The sequence below is a fragment of the Canis aureus genome, chromosome 16 (genome assembly GCF_053574225.1).
Source record: "Canis aureus isolate CA01 chromosome 16, VMU_Caureus_v.1.0, whole genome shotgun sequence".
NCBI classification, from domain to species: Eukaryota; Metazoa; Chordata; class Mammalia; order Carnivora; family Canidae; genus Canis; species Canis aureus.
Genome location: NC_135626.1, coordinates 37635864 through 37656490, shown reverse-complemented (window position 1 = coordinate 37656490; position 20627 = coordinate 37635864). Strand labels below are relative to the sequence as shown.

Here is a 20627-nt window from a genome sequence, read left to right as displayed (position 1 = left end):
GTGCCCTGATTGGGGGAGGGGTGAAAGCCAAGAGGTCCTCTCTATCTCTGGGGAAGTGGGTCCCAGAATTTGTAGAATCAGCCTGAGTACAGTACCCGCAGACAAGAGCCAGTACTGAGGCTCTCTGTCTGGACAGAGGCAGATGTAAACATCTGGCAGCCAGCAGGCAGGGCAACACCCCTACTGCACCCCAACCAGCCTGGTAGGTCAGTGACTGGTGGGGCTGAGGAGCATAGGGTAGAATGGGGAGGTGGAGAAGTGTGGAGTAGAGAATATTGGCATTAACTTGAAGCTGCTGGGGGTGCCCAGAGTCCCTGGCTCACTCTGAGCCTCTCCCTTCCTACCTCAGCCACTCCCTCCCCCCACACTGGTGTGGGCAGCAGTACCTTGTCAGCAGTGGGGACCACAGGCGGGGTGAGGATGCTGGGGGGTGACTCAGGCCGCTTCTTGTGCTTCTGTTTAAGGCGTTCTTTGTCCTTTCGACTCTGGGGAGGGAGAAGTAACCAGATATGGGTTGTGGGGGACTGTCTGGGCTACTGCATGGCATGTGCATGCAGGCAGTAGCCCTCTCTTGGACAGACTGGGAGACTCAGGCTGGACAAGAATGGCTCAGGCAGGTTGCTTTGGGAGCCAACGGCCCCTCCCCCTCATCTTCCCTGCTTATTAAAGATAGCCTGTCCCATTTTCACACCAGAGACACAGTACCACACACATGAGCACACACCTGCAAGGGTACCCACCTGGGACATGGAGCTGTGTGTGCAACTGAGATGGGAACCAGGCACGCTGTGATGTACAGTGCAAGGGGACAGAGACAACCTGGCTGACACATGGCTAGACTGTGGAGGGGTCTACAAACGTGCATGGCCAAGTGTTGAGGGCTTTGGAAACATGGTCATGTCACAGGGAAGACACGAAGGAACCACAAAGACAGCTCCAGAGAAGCCAGGCCCTCATGTTACCCTCCATAACCCCCATGTGTCACTTCCTCAGCCCCTGCTGGCCCTTAGTGGACTCTGAGGAAGAGGGGGCAGGCCCCAAGGCCTCCTGGGCACCTTGTGGTGGCTTCTTGAAAGACTTATGTGTGTGTGTGCGTGTGCGTGTGCGTGGGGGGGGGACAAGGAAAGAGAGGAGACATTTACCTTCTTCTGGCCTCTTTCATGGTGAGAAGGGTGCTTCTCTTGCTGGGTGGATGGAGAGGCTGACCGGCTTCTCCTGCCAGCAATAAAACCACTGCCACCGCCCCCTGTGCTTCCTCCTCCCCCTGCTCCTCCGCCTCCCCCACTGGTATGCCGGGATGTCTTCTGGGGAAAGAAGAGAGAGGAACAGCCAAATCCTCCTTTCACTAGGTTAGGAAAAGATTCCTGAAATGATCCTGGTGGGGCCAGTCCCTCCCACCCTGCTTGTCACTCAAAGGACCTTGTGTCTTCAGTGATGCTCCACTCAGCAGAAGGCATTCTCTAGCCTTAAATCCTAGAGCTTTCCCAGCTGGCTTATCTAATGCACAGATTCAGTAACTGAGGCCCAGCAGAGCTAGAGGCATCTTGGCCCCAGCAATGTACCACTGGAGGTAGGACAAGTCTCTTCTTATCCACCTACATCTTTCCATGGCACCTCTTGGCCCATGTCAGGCAGCCCAAGCAGTCCAGTTCTGCCTCTTTTGCTGGGGTACAGGCGAGGTGGGGGCCCTCTCAGGCAATCCCTGCTTCCCCTGCACTCCACTCCATGCGCCCCTCCAGATAACTTCATTCCAGCCATCAGCCTTCTGTCTCTTGATCCTGGCCCTCCCCCTCCATCAAACACAGCAGATCCTTCTGTCCCAATGGAGTTGATGCCCTTAAAAAGGGGGAAGTAAACATGCACAACAGCAAAAACCCAAATGATCCTCGTTCTGCATCTCCTCCTAGCCAGGGCCTGCCCCCTCCTTCCCTTCACTGCTGATAACTTCCCCCTATCTGACCGTTTCACATGTCCCACACCAGCAGGTCACCCACTACCTCCCAATTGCCAAATCGAAGGACTAATTGCCAAATCTTAGCCCTTTCCAAGCCACTTCCTCCCCAGTGGTGGGTACTGCTCCTACCTTGCCAAGCACTAGACTCCCCCCTTCACAGTCCCCCTCACACCCTGACCCAGTGTACCCTGGTGGGCACCTGAGGATTCCAGCCTTGCCTTCTATCCTTGGGACTGCCACTACCCTGCCTGTGGGGCTGATAGCCACCTAATCTGAACATCCCCACTTGGCACCTCCTATCTGCTGCACTGAGCTCTCTACCTTGTCCTAAGTTGTCAACAAACCCTGAAACCAAGGTGACTATATAATTTATGATTCAAACCAGGACACTTTTGAAAACAAAAGGGGGAACTATTAATAATTACACCAAGGTGACAGGCACATATGGAACTATCCAGGGCAGTGTAGGACATGTGCCAATCCTACAGAAGAAGCCCACCACACCCCGTTCACAGCATTCCCAGGTGCCCAAGCACTGACAGCCTGACTCCTCTGTCCCACCCTCACTCGGCCACCCCCACATGTAGGCCTGTCTACCTAGAAATGGTTCTAGAGTCCAGCTTTATCCCTCCAGCTCCCGCCCCCCCCCTCGCAGCTGTCTCCCAGCCGCTAGCCTCAGCCCTTTGGATCCAGCTTCACATTGGCTGCCAGGGTAATCTTCCTAAAAAACAAATCTGATCATGTTACCCTCCTGCTCACAAGCCTGTGGCCTGGGGGTGAGGTCCAAGCTGCATTCCCAGGCAGGCTGCAGCCTCCCTCTCTAGGACACCTCACAGTTTCTGGAGCATGCAGGTCTCTCCACAACCAGGGAACAGAACCCCTCCACCAGCCTCTCCTTGGGCCCCAGAAGCCTAGGGCAGAAGCTGGCCCTGCTCTGGCCCTGCCTGAGCACTCTGCTCATCTCCTGCCTCATTCTCACCAAGCTCCCTGTTCTGTTCCTACATTCTCTTTTTCATCTCAGGACCTGGCCCATGCCAGTCCCTTCACCTAGACAGTCCCAGCACCTGTCTTTGCTTGGCAGGTCCTCGAGGAGCTTTCAAAGCAAATTGTGTGTTCTGAACCCCACATGCCAGCTGTAGTGGAATAAGTTACACGACCTCGGTGGGTCTTAGTTTATTTGTATAAAATGGAAAATACAGTACACCTAGTTCTTAGGGTTGTGGGGAGGACCACATAAAATAACACACGTAAAGAGTTTCAGAAGCTGGAGCACAGTAAACCCCCACAAATGTTGGCTCTTATTGCTTCCACTTCCACTCAGCTTCAATGCTGCTTATTCCTTGAAAACTCTCCCACACTCTGACAGGCAGGTGTCTGAGCTCTGTCTCCTGGGATGGACTGCTGGCTTTGGCCCTCATTCACCTCCCTTGGGCTGTACTTCAACCTATTCCTTATCCAGTGGCAAAGCTCCTCAGAGCAGGGACTGGGCTCCTTCCATCTCTGTCTCCCAGCACCAGGCACCAGCCTGGTCAACAGCCCATACCCTCTAAGGCATGGCTGACTGACCCACTCACACCCTGGCAGACAAGACTCACCATTTTGCTGAAGTGGTATTTGCAGTAGCCACAGTACTTGACGTTGTCCACCTCTAGCACTTCCTCCTCACACAGCAGGCCTGCCATTTGGGCACTAACCAAAGGAGGTCATTCTGAGAAGGGCAATGGCCACAAACCAGACCAGCCCCCTTCTTCCCACCCGCCCTGGACCATAGCTAGGGTGAGGCCAAGACCATCCACGGAAACCACTGCCATCACTACCAAAGAGATAGCTGTCTGTGGCAAACCTCGGAGGGGGTCGGTACAGCTGGCCAGGGATTCTCAAGAACCCTGAAGGGGGTGTGGGACAGGCAGGGGGTCTCACCAGGTGACATGGAAAGCTTGCCGACATCCGTGGCGGTTACAGGTCATGCAGGCTCCCGAGGCCGCCTTGCTCTCCCGGCCCTGCTCCTCACAGATGTAGCACGTCTGTGGGACACAGTACAATTGTCCTCTCCTCCCTTCTACCTGAGGGATCCCTTGGCCTTCTCAACTCTCTCCTCTCCCCATGATCCCACATCAGTGCCATCTAATCAAAGTTTCTGTGATGATGGAAATTGTCCAATATAGTAGCTATAAACCACACAGGCTACTGAATGCCTGAAATGTGGCTAGCATGACTGAGGAATTGAACTTTAAGCTGTACTTTATTTAAATTAATTTACATAGCCACATGTAGCTGGTAGCTACTGAATTGGATAGCAGTCCCTGGATGGTGAGCCCTGTCAGGGCGGGGACTGTTGCTTTGCTTCCAGTGAGCTTATCCCCACCTCTGGGCCTTTGCTCATCTAAGTTCCTTCTGCCTGGATCTGGAACCCCATCCTCTCAAGGTGGGCCTCAGTCTACATATCTCTTTCCTTGACCACTTATCTATCGTAAGCCCCCCGTGAGGTGTTCTTTATTTTAGTACCTTGTTTCTTTTCATACCACTTACCACAAACTGCATGTATTTTATTTGCCTGCTTATTGCTAGCTACAGTCTTCCCACACGGAGAACACATCTGTTTTGATATGTAACGCTGTGTGCCTGGTGCCTTGGCCCAGGTTTGGCCCATAGTAGGCATTCAGGAAAACGTGTTCAGCGGATGAATAAGCGAACCCCCCGCTGAAGTCTACCCCTTGGCAGTACTAGTTTCCATAAGTTCCAGAGCACAAGTGCGTGTCTGTTGATGGAAGGGGCCTAGCCACCTCCTCAGTTCCCCTTTGGCTGCATAGAATCAGATTACACTGGATGAAGAGAGAGCTGGAGGGACCCAAGGATGGATGGCTGGGATGGGTGGTGTGGGCAGGGCTGGTATGGGGCAGGGCTACTGACCTTGTTGAAGCGATCATGAGGCACATACTGCAGCACGATGGGCTCCATGGTGAGCACATTGGCAAACTGTACCTCTGGGATGTAGAGGGCGCACACCACATGGGCCCAGCCTGGGGCAGTGGGAAGCTGGCCTCAGAGCCTGAGACCTGGCCTCTCACTACCCCACACTGCACAACCCCCTACCCCCACCATACCCTTCCCATCAGAATCCAGTGCCAGCCAGGGAAGGGAAACCCAGCCTCCATCCCCACCCTGCCCATCCCAATGTCATCCACTCCTGCCTTCCCAGACCCTGCTCAGGGAGCTTTGCTGACCTCCACAGATGAGCTCTGGGGCTCAGGGCCCCCCTCACCTCCATTATCAGTCCTCTTCAATGCCCCGTCTTTGTGTGGGCACAGCTCACACCTCTGCCAATGCAAGGGGGGGCACAGGGATTTGGGGTGGGGGATCTGCTGAGCTGGGCCCTTCCTGAACACATTCAAAGGGCCCCTTGATGAAATAAGCTGTCTGGGGAATGGATGGGGGTATGGAAGAAACAGGATTGGCCATGAGTGATAACTGTAGGACACGAGTGATGGGGACATGAGATTCATCATAGTACCCTTTCGGCTTCTGTATGTGTTGGCAACTTTCCATAACAAAAAGTTCACATAACTAACAAACAAAATAAAAGGCCCAGTGCCAGAGGTGAGGCAGAGTGAAGGATAAGCTGAGGGAGAGATGGGTTGGTGATAGATGACAGGAAACAGGAAGTCCTGTGTGACAGTCCCACCCTAGCCTCAGCCTCTGAGTCCTCTAGTTGAACTGGGAGGAGATGCTCAGGTGTACAGGAGCAGGGAGGGAGTCTCAAACAAACTCACCACCCTGGCTGCTCGCTCCTGAGATTCACATTTCCGGCAGAACCAGGGTCCCGTTGGCACCTGGACGATGCCATAGCAAGCTGGGAAGAGGGGGGAGAAAGAATCACCAAGTAAATCTGTCAGCAGTGGCTTTTCCCAGAGCAACCGGGGGGCAGAGGACTTTAAGGGAGAGGGGCTGCTCCCTTATCTGGAGTGGCTCATGAGACAGCAGGACCACAAAGAATGCCTAACAGCACATGGCCAGACTTCAACCACACAACCAAGCATTCTAAGAAGTCTGAGTCCTTGACCTTAAACTTCTAGAAGACCTCTCACCCCCACCCCATGCTCTTTCTGGACCTGTTTCCCAACTCTGGCCTGGGAACAGTCCTCATCCTCAGGAATAGAGAAAACGAGAGAGGGAGAACATTTACTATAGTCAAACACGTTTTGTTGTTATGGGGGGGGGGGGCATTTCTTAAAGGGCCAGTAAGGGAAGAGGTGGGGAAGGAGGGGGTCCAGGGACCTCATCTTAAGCCTCTAACTATAATAGGTACAGGTCAAAAGTCAAGGCCGAACGCAGGTGCAGTACAGGTAACCGATATGAGAGCGCAGGGAAGCCCGGACAGCAACAGCATTAAGGGTTGTCCCAGGAAGAGGGGGGGCAGCTGGCTGTGCCAGACAGGCGGGAGATGCCAGCCTGCGCCCTCGGCAAGACTCCTCAAGGAGTTAACTCCCGAACCATGTGCTGTTGGGGGAAACTCCAAACCTCCCTCTTCTCGATTCCCGGCCCCCTGCACAACCTCTCTCCTATGCGAAGCTCTTCCCGGAGGATTTTAGGAGTCCCCTCTCCCCTGGGACCCTTCTCTCCTCCCTTCCCAATTCCGCTCCTCCCAGTATCCGGAAGCGGGAGGGGGGGATGACCCCCCCTTGACCTCTCCCTCTCCGAGCCGGGACCAAAATAACCGGGCGGGAGGGGACACCTCGCAGGTAAACATTCCCCCAGCAGCCCCGACACAGGCGGTGTGGGGCGCGGAGAGTGCACTCACTGCCCCCTAGTCTGTCCCCAAACTCCCCCAACTTGGGGTGGGGGGCGCGGGACTGGAACAATAGGCAAGAAAACAATGCCTGACCCGGTCCTCCAGGACCGGGCGGGGGGAGCCCCCTGACGCCTCCCTTCCCTTCAGGTGGGGTGGGGGAGGGGCGCCCGAGCCCCGGGAGGTCTCCAGAGGGCGCGGCCCGGGGCTCCCCGCGCGCGCCGCCCCCGGGGTCCCGCCGCCTCCCGCGGGCCACCCCCGTACCTTGGTGGACAGCCACGCTGCACGCGTGCCCATCACAGTAGACCAGCGGGTTCTCGGCCCAGCCCCTCTCGTCCGAACATACGCAGCAGCCTCCTACCATCTCCTTCATACTCCCATGAGCTCCCTCCGGGGCTGGGGCGGGGGGCCGGCCGGCGGGGGTCGGGGGTCAGGGGGGGAGGGAGGGAGCGGGGGGCCGCGCGCCTCCTCGCTCCCTCCTCCTCCTCCTCCGCCGCCGCCGCTTCTTTTCTTTGCCTCCTCCTTCCTCCTCCTCGGCGTCCTCCTCCTCCTCCTCCTCGCTCGCTCTGTCTGGCCGCCCCCCCCGCCGTGCTCTCGCCCTCATGCCCCGACGGGCCCCCCCCCCCAACAATGAGACCCGCGCGCCGGGCTCGCCCCCTCCGCGCCGCGCGCCCAGCTACCAGGGCCGCCCGGCCGCCGCACAGCCCGGGCCCGGCGGGGGAGGCGCCGAGTGGCACATCGCGGGCGCCCGCCCGCCCCGCGCCCGCCCCGCGCCGCCCGCTCACGCGCCGCCCCCCCGGCCCCCCTGCCCGGCCGCGGCAGCCATGGCCGCGCGCCTCCGCTCGCTCGCTCCCGGCCCGCCCGCCGCCCGCCGCCGGGTAAAGTCTTAGGTTCAGGGAACAAAGCCTGGCTTGGTAGGGAGCTTTTCGCTCGCTCGCTCCGCGCGTATTTTCTCTCTTTCTTTTTCTTTCGGTGGCTCTTGGTTGTTGCTCCTGAGCTCTCCCTCCGCCTTGCCCTTCCATCTCGGCCCCAGTTCCCCGATTCTCCATCCCCCTCAGCCCAGGTCTTCGTCTCTGCTCTTTAACTCCAAGGAAACTCAGAGGTGGAGATCAGAGGAAGGGGCGCAGGAACGAACGGGAGCTACGTGGGTCGCTCGCCTTTCCGCGTCTAGGGGGGGCTCTTTGGGTGGCCGTTCGTGGGCTCTTTCCTCGGAGGCCCCTCTGGAGGGTAGACACTCACATGCAGATGTTTGTTCATTTCACAAATATTTATTGAATGGTTACTATGTGCAGCCGCTGGGATAGAGCAGTGTACAAAACAGGTATGGATTCCTGCCCTCAGGGAGCTTCCGATCCAGCTTACAGACTCAGACGCGCGCGTACAGGAACTCGGACCCCTCGGAGGCACACCGAGGCACCCCAGACCCACAAACCCACCCCTAGCCTCATCCAGCCACACCACTTGACTCTCCCAGAGCCGCAAACCCCAGGTTCGGCCCCGCAGGCACGCTTACAGACCCACGCCAGTTAGAGACCCACGATTGCGGAAGTGCCCGCAGACAGCAAGGTTACACTTGACCTCTAGGCGCACACACAAACACCTCACGTAAACCTACACACAGCACCCGCAAAGGATTAAGCCCCTGAAACTGGGTCTTGGAAGAAGTGAGGGGAGTCAGCCCGATGGCTTTATCCCAAGACCGGCGTGGGCCAGGGGAACGCAAGCTGACCCCCCTCCCCCGCTACTTCCTAAAGGAGGGGGCGGACGCCCTCAGGGACCAAAGGTCACACTCCCTCAGCGGGAGGTGGGGTGGCGGCGGGGAGAAGGCAGCCCTACGGGCTTCACCGACACTTCAAAGACTCGCGCCCGGAACGCTTCCTGCGGGGGAGGGGCAGAGGGAGAGGAGAGGGGAAGACAGGCAGGGGGACTTGAGGGTGGAGGGGGCTGCCCCCCCTTCGGCGCACTGCCCCCCTGGCCGACTCTTCCGCCGGCACCGCCTCCTTTTCACCAGCACCTGTTCAACCGGAACATCAAGGGGCCGGGACCCGCCGCCACCCCTCCCTTCGCGTCTATTTAGTACCTTTCATCCGGGAAGGGGGGGGGGTGAATCTCCGCCCAAGGGGGTGGGGGGGGAGTAGGCCGGGGGAGAACTTGTCCTTGACCTGGTGTTTGGCGTCAGGGATTTACTCCCTAATCCCGGCGACACTGGCGTTTGGGGAGGTCGGGGAAGCTGAGCTCTGGGCAGCAGCCCTCCACCTCCCCTCACTCCTGCAGGGACCAGAGAATCCCGGAGGGCTGCCAGGACGGCGAAGCTCTGTCTAAACGGGCGCGGCGGGGAGGAGGCCCGTCTCTGCTGCTTCCGTGCCTGGGGGAGGGGGCCGAGAGCTAAGGGATTGTCGGGGCTGGCCCGAGGACCGGGATCCCTGCGAGGACTGCCGAGTGCCCGTATCTTGGTCTGCTTTGTGAACTTCGCTCATACGAAAAGTTAAGAAACAGACGAGAAGTCTCACTTAGGAGTTTCTAACGAATTACTTTTCCTAACAAGGATAAAACTTCCAGAAAATTGAACGCAACAATGTCAGCTCCAGCCATGCACCGGTTTCGGAATATTTGAATATTTGCTTTCGGGACCGACCGCGGCCGAAGTGGCCGAAGTTCAGGTTTCGCCGGACGAGGGTCACTCGAAGGCCCATTGGTCCCTGCATCCAGGGTTGGGCAACGTGGAGTCTGGGGCGGCGGAGGCTTTGTCTCTGGTTCTCATCCCGTGGGGGTGCACCCCCGAAGATTGAGAGGTGAACGCGCGAGGATACTTGCACGTTTACTAAGTGTATTAAGAACACTGTTTCGTTTAATCCTTCCCATAACCCTTTGGGACCGGGGTTAATATCCCATTTTATAAATAGATTAGCTGAGGTTCTAGCGGATGAAGTGACTTGCCCAAAGTCACACAGCCTGAAAGCGGCAGAGCAGGGACTTGAACCCAGCCTGTCCTCCGCTGGGGCTGGGGCTGGGGCTGGGGCTTCGCCACCACGTGTTGGTCAAATGACTGTGTTTAACTGGTATGTCCACTCATCGCGAATGTTCCCTTCCGAGGTCTGGGAAAACCCGGTGCCGCGCGGGTTGGGCTGGATTCGTGGCGGGTGCTCCGAGGGCTGCGCTGTAAAGCTCTTATTCCCGGTCTTCCACTGTTTTCCTGAGAACCTACTCTGTGCTTCAATCCACACCGAAGAGAGAAAGAGCAGGAGTCAGCCAACAAGTGGTTCAAGTTCGCCTTGCTCTATCTGGCGTAACTGAGCACCGATCTGGGGTGTCACGCTGATCTCGGCTGTGCAGTTTTGGGCGAGTGACTTCACCTCTCAGGCTCAGCTCGTCCCTCTTAAATGGGTCGTTAACTCCCTCTGGCAAGTGCCAGAGTGAAGATCTAACGAAAATCCTTGGGGAAAGCACTGAGGCACACAGTAGGCGCTCAATCCCTGCTCTCCCCCTCTCCGCCCGCCCCTCTAAGCGTTCCGGGGCAGCGCGTTCCCGCTCCCGCTTCCCGCCTCCGGCATCCCTGCCCGACTCGCGCGTCCCGCGGCTAAGGGACTGGGGCAGAGAGGACCAAACAGAAAATTATTTCCGCCCGCTCGGCCCGCCCCGCCCCGCCCCGCCCCGCCCGTCCCCGGAGCCAGAAGGGGATTGTGGGGCCGCCGCGGCCGCCGCCGGAGCCGAGCGGGGCGGAAGCGCGCGTCGCGCTGCTGCTCGGGCCCGACCGCGCCGGCCCCCGCACCTCCCGGCCCGGGACTGCGGGCTGTGGTCGGGGCGGTCCCGGGGCCCGAGGCGGCTGCCGCCGCGCGCGTTTCCACGAAGCCTGGCTCGCTGGTTCCCAGAACCGAGCGGGGGAGGCTGAGGAGTGTTGAGGTTTCGCTTCGGCTAGCCGGCCCGGCGCTTGCTTGCGCGGGTCCCGGGGGCTGGGGGCGCGCCCTCCGGATTAGAAAGCCCCGGGCTCCGGGAAAGAACTGCGCCGGCGCCCGCGGCTTTGCGTTTCCTTTGCGTCTCGCTTTCTCTCCCAAAAGCAAAGCTTCTGACCTTGGGGGCGTTCAGAGAGGTTGAGTCACTTTCTCTAGGTAACCCAGTCGGTAAGAGGCTTCAGGTGGTTTCCTGCCGGGTGGGAGAGCCTGGCGTGCCCGAAGAGAAAAGGGAACGCGAGGGTCAGAAAGACCTGGATTCAAGACCCAGCCTAGCCTCTTGCTGGCTGCGCTCTCCAGTGCCCCGTCTCGGAATGCGGACGGTAGTCCCAACCCCAGGGGTGGTGTGAACAGTGACACTGTCAAGTGCCAGGCACAGGAAAGGGTGATTTCCCCGTCAAAGGTTATGTCCCTGCGGTGGTCTCTCCAGTAGGCCGGGCTGGGGTGCGAGGGCGGGTGGACAGGTTCTTTCCTAAGTCAGACATCCTGTGCAAGAGGGAAAGAAGTTCGATTTAAAGAGGAACTGATGGGACTGAGGGGATTCCCCGGCCATTAGGGGGCCACTCGTCATGATTATTGTAAATAGTGACTCTGCACGGGTGGGACTTTTGGCCTTTCAGATCTTTCTACAGAACAGCACAGTACTTAGTGTCAAATCCTGCCTCTGCCATTAGCTAGGAGTGTGACACAGCCTGGCTACCTCAGTTTGCCAATCTGGAACATGGGGATAATCGGATGTCCTCTTCCAATAGTCAGGGCTTTGGCAACTCCAGCCAGCCAAGATCCCAACAGGGGTTTTAAAAGTTGTGAGTGAGCCCAGGCAGTCCCCATTGATTACTTTAGGCACAAGGGACTTCTTTTAGGGAGCTAAGATGGATAGGAAAGGAAGAGGTTCATGGGGTGAAGCAGCCATCTGGAATCTACTCCCAGCCCTGCCCCTAGCCAGCTGTGTGACCTTGGGCAAAGCACTTGCCCTCTCTGGCATTTGGTTGGGTCACCAGATCTTGAGAATCTCCTTGGAGTTAACATTTTGTGGTTGATGACTTTGCTCCTGGGAAGTTTCCAGGCTGAGAGATGACAGAAGGATAGTGTATTTGTCCTGCTGTGTTCCCCTTTTCCACCAGTTCCTCCTGAGGTCTAATCTTCATTCCTCCTGTTACAGTTGCCATCACGACAGAAGTTGAAAACGTTGTATTATTCAGTCTTTTAGCAGACACTCCATTGAATCATCTTGGATGGGCTGGCCATAGGAGAGACACAGCATCCAGGATGGTCGGAGTGACAGACATATAGAGAAATAACTTCAAGGATATAAGAGCCATGCTAGTGCTCAGAACAGTGCTAACACGGGCAGGAGGGAAGTAATTATGTTTATGGAGTCAGAGAAGGTCTCAGCTGGGACCAAGTGGGTACAGGCAGATAAGAGACAGAAGAGCATTCCAGGCAGGGTGGACAGCACGTTCAAAGGCACAGAGGTAGGAACCAGCAAAGTACTAGAGTTGTGCCTTGTGGCAGCGACAAGGTGGTATATGTGGCAGGAGAGCAGGAGGGAGGGTTAGAGGAATAGCCTTAAGGCAAACGCTAGATTAAGGGGAATTTGGATATTTTGCTAAGGGGTTTGGACTTAATCCTGAGGGCAGTGGGGAGTCACTAAGGGCTTTTAAGAGGTGCAAATGTTGGTTGTCAAGTTTGGGGTTGGTCAGTGTTGGGAGAGGCTAGAGGTTGGGAGATTGGTTAGGATAGCAATTCTCAACCTTTAAAATGCATGGGAATCCCTGGGGGGTCTTGTTAAAATGCAGATTATGAGTCAGTAGGTCTGAGGTGGGGGTCTGAGATCCAACATTTTTAACAAGCTCCCAGGTGATGCTGTGTTGTTGATCCAAAGAACACACTTGAATAGCAAGTGGTAGGAGAATTATAAGGGCCCTGCTGAGAGAAGATGGTTTGATTTCGGCAGAGCAGAAGGAATGAGTGGAGGGCTAGGGATAAGGATGTCCAAAAAGTGGGATGTTAAGACCAGGATTGGGACTGCTTGGCAGGGCAAGACTAAGCAGATAACTCCCAGAGGGGCAGCTTGGGGATTTGGTGCATGGGGCTTATCTGTCCACTCACTGATAGATCCCAGGAGTGAGGGCGCAGGGGAGATGGAGCTGGTAAGAAACTGCTTTGGGCACGCTGACATTGGGGGCTTGCGGCACACGGGTTGGTGATGCTCACTAGACAGCCGACTTTGTGTCTGGGTCAGCAGAGTCTGGGCTGGAGAGACCCAGAGTGAGAGGGCAGAAGCCTGTCCAGAGAAGCTGGAGAGTTCACATCATGGAAGTTGGAGAGGGACTTTTAATAAGAAGGAAATGATGCCAGGGTCACATGCCATTGAGAGGTTGAGAGAGGAAAGGGCTCTGCAAGGAGGAGGTCCCCAGTGATCTCAGCCTGGAAAATTCCAGGCACTGGCGGTGTGGCTCAAGCATGGATTGGGAGGGGATAGTGGAGAATGCACTAGGGGGATGGGAGGGCAAGGAGACAAGGATGGACACCTATGGTGATTATGATGATGACAGTGACAGCTCACTTTTGATGGAGCTGATGTGCCAGACACCGTGCCAGACTTCTCATGTGCTCCTTGCAGCACCACTGAGATAGATTCTGTTCTTGTTCCTATTTTACAGGGAAGGGAACAAGCTCAGAGCACAGAGAGTACAGCCAGTGGGTGCAGAAGCAGGATTTGAACCCTGCTTTTAACTGTGGGGTTGATCCAAATGATCATTAAGAGGGCTGTTCTGGAAACACTTGACAACTTACTATATCCCCTTCTCCCCAAATCTCTCCCTATCTGTGACACTAATTCACTGTCGCTTATTTAATCCACTACCATTTGTTGACTATGTGTGAGATAATGGGCCAGAGTTTGGTGATGCAGAAAGGGTCGAAGCAGGTTGCAGCTCTGCAGGCGCTCAAGGTGGACAGGAGGGGCTGGTTGGTGGGTAGGCAAGCCACACCGTGCAGTATGATGTGTTATAATGGGGGCTGGACCACTCTACACAGAGAGCCCTGGAGAAAGAGCTCCAGTGGCTGCCTCAGGAAGTTGGGCAAGGCTCTTTGGAAGAGACAGGGTCAGAGCTATGACTTGAAGGTGATCAGGAATTTGCTAGGTAGCCAGGTGAGGGAAGCGCTAAAGGCGGAATACTAGCAAGTGTACTTGCTAGCGTGAGAGCACCACTGTTTGGGGGGACAAGTGTTCAGTGAAGGAGGAGTGGAAGGTGGGTTGGTAGTGGGAGGAAAGGAAACATGAGAGCAGACAGGAGGGGAGAGATCAGGGCACTTCACATGTGGACCAGACTTGATCCCAGGAGCAAGAGATCCCGTGGTGGAAGGTGCCAAGCAGAAGTGCATGTTGCAAAGTCCAGTGGGTGTAGCAGAGTTGGAGGTCTGAGGGTGAAAGTAGAAGACAGAGTGACTTCTGAAATTATTGCAAGTGCTAGGATGTAACTTCCATAGAGCAGTGATTTTTGTGTGATGTGTTCGCTGACGTATCCCCTGTATCCCCAGTACCTAGATCAGCATCTGGCACGTAATGGGTGCTCAGCTAATATTTGCTGAATGAATGAATGAATAGATGAACAAATGAATGAATGAGTGAATGAATGGATGAATGTTTGACCATCTCTGGGAGTAAGAAAGAGGACCTATACAGGAGTATGGGGACTAAGAGACAGGGCGTGTAGAGGGTGAACTAGAGAGAAGGGGGTGATGGACAGTTGGCAGCTGTGGAGTGGGAGCGTGACTGCCAGGTTTCTGTCTTAAATAGCAGGGCTCCTGACAAAGGGAGGAAGAGAAGGAGCAGGATTGGGAGAAGTGATGAATTCAGATTGGGGCTTCTTGAATTTGAGGTTTAGTGGACTGTCCCAGAAGAGGGTTGGATACATGTGTCACTTTAAAAATTGTATAATGCTTTTGAAGCATATGTGATATTTTGTCCACCTCGTCTGCCATATCCTTGATACTCTGAAAAAATATCAGAGATATCTTTGAGCATTGTCAGCACTAGACAGTAACTGAAGCCCTGGTGCGGGTGAGATCACGCTGGGAGGCTGTGCAGGTGCAGAGAGCAGAAGGCCAAGGCCAGAGGCATTTAAGAAGGGGTAGAGCGAGAGAAGCCAGGCAAAGAGCATGAGAAGTGTCCAGAGATGGAGAAGGACTTAGGAGAAAACAGTGTCATGGAAATGAGAGAGGAGGGAGGGTGGGAGTGGCCTGCAGGTTAGGGGTCTCAGAGCGGGACAACTGGTCCAGCATGGTGGAGCGGGGTGGCAGTAGATTGCACAAGGAGGAGGAGGATGTGTGAGTTTTGACAACCTTCCTAGGGACTGGTGGGAGACAGGACAGCAGGGGAAGAGAGTGCCAGGTCGTGGAGGTGTGGCCGGCAGTTTTCTGGGATAATCTCCTGCACAAGGCTGGGTGGACCAGAGGGCGCTCTGTCTCTCTCTCTTTCAGGGAGGAAGTGAAGGATGGGACTGGTGAATGTCCGACTTTTCTGCTTGTTAGCACGTATCTTCTCTTTAAAAACATTTTGTAGGGGCACCTGGGTGGCTCAGCAGTTGAGCGTCTACCTTTGGCTCAGGTCGTGGTCCCGGGGGATTGGATCCCACATCAGGGTCCCCATAGGAGCCTGCTTCTCCCTCTCCCTATGTCTCCGCCTCTGTGTGTGTGTGTGTCTCATGAATAAATAAATAAAATATTTTAAAAATTGTTTACTTCTCTACATTTCCTCAGTTTTATTGAGATATAATTGCTAACTGCATATTACTTTCAGGAGTACAACATAAGTATATATTGTGAAATGATCACCACAATAAGCTTAGTTAACATCCATCATCCTCTATTTCCTTAAATCAACTTTGTATGGAATAATTCACATGTAATAAAATGCACACATCTTAACTGTACAAGTGATGACTCGACAAATATTTACAGCCATGTAGCCCCCACCCTGATAAAGATATAGAACATTTCCATCTCCCCAGAAGGTTCCTTCCTATTCCATTGCATTCCTCAGCCCCAGGCAAATACTGATGTGATTACTATCACTCTGGATCATGGTGGGTTCATTTTGCTGGTTCTAGAACCTCCTAAGCATGGAATCTTAGGAGATGTACTCTTTTGTGTTTGGCTTCTCTTATTCTGCACTGCATTTTCTTTTCTTTGAATCAGGAAGCAAAACTATTACTGGGATGGAGGCTCAGGTGGAGAGCAGGAGAGAGAGCCCCTTGGGACTGGGGGGCATCCAGTAAGCTGTGCTCCCCAAGTGTGTCCCATGGCAGAAGCAGAGAAAGCAGCCGTGTGGATGTGGGTTCAGTGATGAGCGTGTGCTCAGAGCGCTGAGCATTTTGGGTGCAGTTGACCTTGGTCACAGCAGGGGCAGGGAGGCCCCAGGGCTTACTGGTGTGAGGATGAGGAGGCCCATCAGAAGTGGACATTTCAGGATGGATGGTAGAGTTGGGACTGAAAATCCTGGAGTCACACCTCACTTCCTGCTCTCCAACATTGGCCCGGCCACATCTTCTGTTGAAACGTCTCTGGAATCCTTCTCTTTGTTCCTTGACCCTCAGCGCCTTGAGCTTGAACCTCTGCATGTCTGGGCGAAGCCTCTGCTGGGTCACATCTGTCCTCCTTCTTGTGGGGTCTCTTTATCCTGATCTACCTCTCCCGTATCTGCCTTTCTCTATCCCAAAGGCCACCTCTCTGCACTTGTCTCTTGGTTTCTCTGTCTCACACCCCTGCTCTGCTTTACACAGCTCCAGTTGACTCTCTGCCCCTACTCACCCCTGCTGAAATTGCTCTGTCAGTGGTCACCAGTCACCACCTGTCATGGGGATTTTCTGGAGGTTGTCTTCTGCTCAGTGCCCCCGTTCCTGTTTCAGGGGAATGTCCCACTGGGTGATGTACCACAGAACTCTCTATTTACCATTACTTCCTCACCTTCACCTGCGCAAACTGCTTCTCCCACGGCCTTCTCCATCTCCACTGATGGCAGCTTGATCTCTCTAGCTGTTCTGGCCCCAAACCTGAATTTTGCTCCCACCTCTGCTCTGTCAGCAGATCCTGCCAGCCTCACCTTCATGATGCACACATAATCTGATGACTTCCCGCCATCTGCACCATCGTCCTCTCCCCTGGGTTACTGTGGTGGCCTCCTAACTGCTCTCCCCGCCTCCACCCTTGCCCTGACATCTGTTCCCTACACAGTGGCCAGAGTGGTCCAATTAAGCTGTAAGATGATTACGTTGGCCCTGGGATCCAGAGAATTCCCAATGTACTCAGAGGGAAGCCCAATTCCCTACAGGCCGTGAGGTCCTGTAGAACCCACCCTCCCAATCCCTCTGGCCCCATCTCTGCTCTTCTCCTCATTCCTGTGCTGTGGCCACACCAGCCGTACATGTGGGCATGCTCCTGCCTTATACCTGCAGCCTGTGCCCTTTCTACTCGACTTCTAACCTTCCTTATACTTTTCCTTTGTCCTTAACCGTCTCATTATTAATATTTCTGTCTGTTGTTTGTGGTCAGTGTTTCCCCTCCAGTGGAAGTGCCATGAAGATAAGGATCTTTTTGGATTTGGTTGCTGTTTTCAAGGGCCTAGAAGTGTGCCTGACACATACTTGGTACTCAATAAATATTTACTGAAAGAACTGAAGGAAGGATTTCTGAGCATCTGTCTTCGCACCCTGGACACTGAGATGTAGGCCCGGCATCCAAGCTTCGCCAATCTGATGGCTTCATTTTCAGCAAGTGACCAGAACAGAGGCTGGTGGGGGTTCCCTCTTGATGGCTTTGCCCGTGGTACCCAGGGGGTGCTGCATCCAATTCCTGCTGAGAGACAGCTGTGCTTTTTGCTTCTTGGCCCCCAGGGCTCCAACTCCAGGAGATTCTTTCCATTTCTCTGTTTTTCCTAAGAAGCCAGAATCAATTTCCCAGACCCCTGGCTGGTTCATTTCAGAATCACTAAGGCCAGCTCTTGATCATGGTCCAGCTTAACTTCTCCATGGCATTGAATCCCCATGACCACCCTGCACGTCTCATCCTCTCATATTTCTCAGCCCCTTTGCTGGGATCCTTTGCCTCTGCCTATCCCACAGGGGTCCTCTTCTGGATCCACATGACTTTGCTTGGAAGAGTGTATCCATGCCTGTAGTTTCTACCCTGCCCTGGGTGCCCATAACTTAGTCCTGATACTCTCCAGTCCTAGACCTTTCCCCGGGGCCCCTCAGACCACGCCCACTTATATTTGGTCCCTTGAAATGTCAATTCAAGACTGAATTGATATTTCCTCATCCTCATCCCTCCTCTTGTCCTACTTTAGTTAATAGCCTCCTCTCTCTCCTGAGAAAGAAATCTGAGGGTCCTTCTTAACTCTTTCTCTCCCTCCTCCTCTGAATCAGCCAGCAAGTCTCCTAAAACCTGCCTTGCTAAACCTCTTAAATCAAAGTTTCCCTAAACACAGCCCTCTTTCAGTCTTCAGCATCCCTATGGCCAATCTCAGCAGGTGCCTCCCAGCTGTCTTCTCTTAACCATCTTCCTCCTCACTGTGCCTCCACGTGGCTCTTGGAACCAATCTCTGGAGTACACTTCTGCTGGGCACTGAATGTGTAGGTTCCAGAACCCCACTCTCAGGCAGCTCCCTATCTGAGGGGGCGCCCACACTCCTAAGCCCCGGAGACAGACACACACTAGCTGAGAAAACAGACAGCACATCCACCAACTTCAGTTTCTGACCCACTTGAGCCAAGAGAGACTGCATGGCTCTAGATTCACACTCACCCTTGTATGGCTCACAGAAAACAGGTCTCATCAGAATGAATGGAAGAGTGTCCTTGCTTTGAATGAAATGCCAATGAAGGATAACTTAAGCTAATTATCGAGTCATGCCGGAAGCCAAATTATAGACATTGTCATGTTATAAACAACATTTCCTAAGAGAGTGGCTTGGAGACATCTGGGCAGCTGGAAGCTTGAGCTCATTATCTTCCCCCTCCAACCTGCTCTGTCTCCTGCTGCATCCCATCCATGATGCACAGGAAGTGTCAGCCTCCCCTCTTCCCCATGGCCAGTTGCTTACAAATACTGCTAATTCTCCCCGCAAATAACTGCCCAGGCTTGTGGTCACTGACTCCATCAGGTCTTCATCATCTCTTGGGTGAGTGACAGCAAGTGATGCCTCCACTTTCCTCATCTGCAAAATAGGATTTTTGTTTTAAACACAGCGGAGGTTTCATTTTGATCAAGTATGCCAAACACAGAGCACAGAGTTGGGTTCAGGCTGAGCATTCAGGAAATGCTTGTTCCCTAGTCCCTTCATGCTTCCCCACCCCCTTCCCTTGCTAAGTCTGATCATGTGATTTCCTTTGCTTAAAAGTGGTCCTTAATTCCCAATCCTACAGGATAAAATCCAAATTTCTTTTTTTTTTTTTAAATATTTATTTACTCATAGAAACACAGAGAGAGAGAGGCAGAGAGAGAGAAGCAGGCACCATGCAGAGGGCCCCACGTGGGACTCGATCCAGGGTCTCCAGGATCACACCCTAGGCTGCAGGTGGCGCTAAACCGATGCGCCACCGGGGCTGCCCCCAAATTTCTTTTTTTAAGAAAGATTTTATTTATTTATTTATTTATTTATTTATTTATTTATTTATTTATTTATTTACAGAGAGCAAGAATGGGGGTTATGGGGAGAGGAAGAGCAAGAGCAAGAGTTACCTCAAGAATCACAAGCAGAAGGACACCTGGGTGGCTCAGCGGTTGAGCGCCTGCCTTGGCTCAAGGTGTGATCCTGGATTTCCAGGTTCAAGTCCCACATCAGGCTCCTTGCATGCAGCCTGCTTCTCTGTTTGCCTGTGTCTCTGCCTCTCTCTCTCTCATGAATAAATAAAGAAAATCTTTAAAAAAAAAAAAAAAAAAAAAAAAAAAGAATTTCAGGCCGACTCTGCTCCTAGCCTGGAGCCCAGCAGGGGGCTCAATTCCACAAAGCTGAGATCACAACCTGAGTCGAAATCAAGAGTTGGATGCCTAACCAACTGAGCCACCCAGCACCTCTAAAATCCAAGTTTATTTTTTAAAGATTTTATTTATTTATTCATGAGACACAGAGAGAGAGAGAGAGAGAGAGAGAGGCATAGGCAGAGGTAGAAGCAGGCTCCATGCAAGGAGCCCGATGTGGGACTTGATCCCAGGATTCCAGGATCATGCTCTGGGCTGAAGGCAGGTGCTAAACTGCTGAGCCACCCAGGAGTCCCAAAATCCAAATTTCTTATCAAGGCATTCAGGCCTTTGAGTTCCTGCCCTCCGTCCTTATCACTGTTCAGCCACACTGACCTACTTCATTCATTTATTAAAAATACAGTCATGCATGGGATGAGTGGCTGGTTGGTAGAGCAAGCGACTCTTGATCTTGGGGTCATGACTTCGACCTCCACATTATGCATAGAGCTTACTTTTAAAAAATTTAAGGGGGGCAGCCTGGGTGGCTCAGCGGTTTAGCACCGCCTTCAGCCCGGGGCCTGATTCTGGAGACCCGGGATTGAGTCCCACATCAGGCTCCCTGCATGAAGCCTGCTTCTCCCTCTGCCTGTGTCTCTGCCTCTCTCTCTCTCTCTCTCTGTTTCTCATGAATAAATAAATAAAAACCTTTAAAATAAATAAATAAATAGATAGATAGATAAATAAATAAAATAAGGATAAAAAATATAAAACCACGATCATTCCAAAATATCATCCCACAGATTACTAATGCTGGCCCTAAAGGAAGAAAATGCTCCTTCTCAATAAAGAAATCAGCTCTCACCAATGGGACCTACCAGTCAGTGGTCCATTACAAAGGCTCGAACTCAGGGATTGAGGAGATGTAGCGCAATATGAAGGAAGCATTACCCATGAGGTATTTTTGCTAGTCTAG

The 20627-nt window shown here is 53.8% G+C and overlaps 2 protein-coding genes across 10 annotated transcripts in view; one reads left to right on the top strand and one right to left on the bottom strand.

Moving 5' to 3' along the window:
* The window catches only part of LOC144286494 (protein AF-17), a 25805-nt gene extending 18394 nt beyond the window's left edge, over nucleotides 1–7411 (bottom strand). For 2 of the 9 annotated variants that reach the window (XM_077853006.1, XM_077853005.1), the window contains exons 1-8: nucleotides 7005–7411; nucleotides 5725–5804; nucleotides 5217–5271; nucleotides 4865–4974; nucleotides 3875–3978; nucleotides 3550–3643; nucleotides 1143–1304; nucleotides 387–485 (exon numbers count right to left, since the gene is read on the bottom strand). In XM_077853006.1, coding sequence (XP_077709132.1) covers nucleotides 387–485; nucleotides 1143–1304; nucleotides 3550–3643; nucleotides 3875–3978; nucleotides 4865–4974; nucleotides 5217–5271; nucleotides 5725–5804; nucleotides 7005–7113 — 813 coding nt within the window. In that variant the 5' untranslated portion in view covers nucleotides 7114–7411. The remainder of the gene's footprint in view (nucleotides 1–386; nucleotides 486–1142; nucleotides 1305–3549; nucleotides 3644–3874; nucleotides 3979–4864; nucleotides 4975–5216; nucleotides 5272–5724; nucleotides 5805–7004) is intronic. The other 7 variants (XR_013354536.1, XM_077853004.1, XM_077853007.1 and 4 more) reach the window with 7 other exon arrangements.
* EPOP (elongin BC and polycomb repressive complex 2 associated protein) overlaps nucleotides 6650–20627 on the top strand; it is a 26146-nt gene continuing 12168 nt past the window's right edge. The window contains exon 1 of the mRNA XM_077853011.1: nucleotides 6650–6693. The gene's annotated coding sequence lies outside the window, so the exon portion shown is untranslated. The remainder of the gene's footprint in view (nucleotides 6694–20627) is intronic.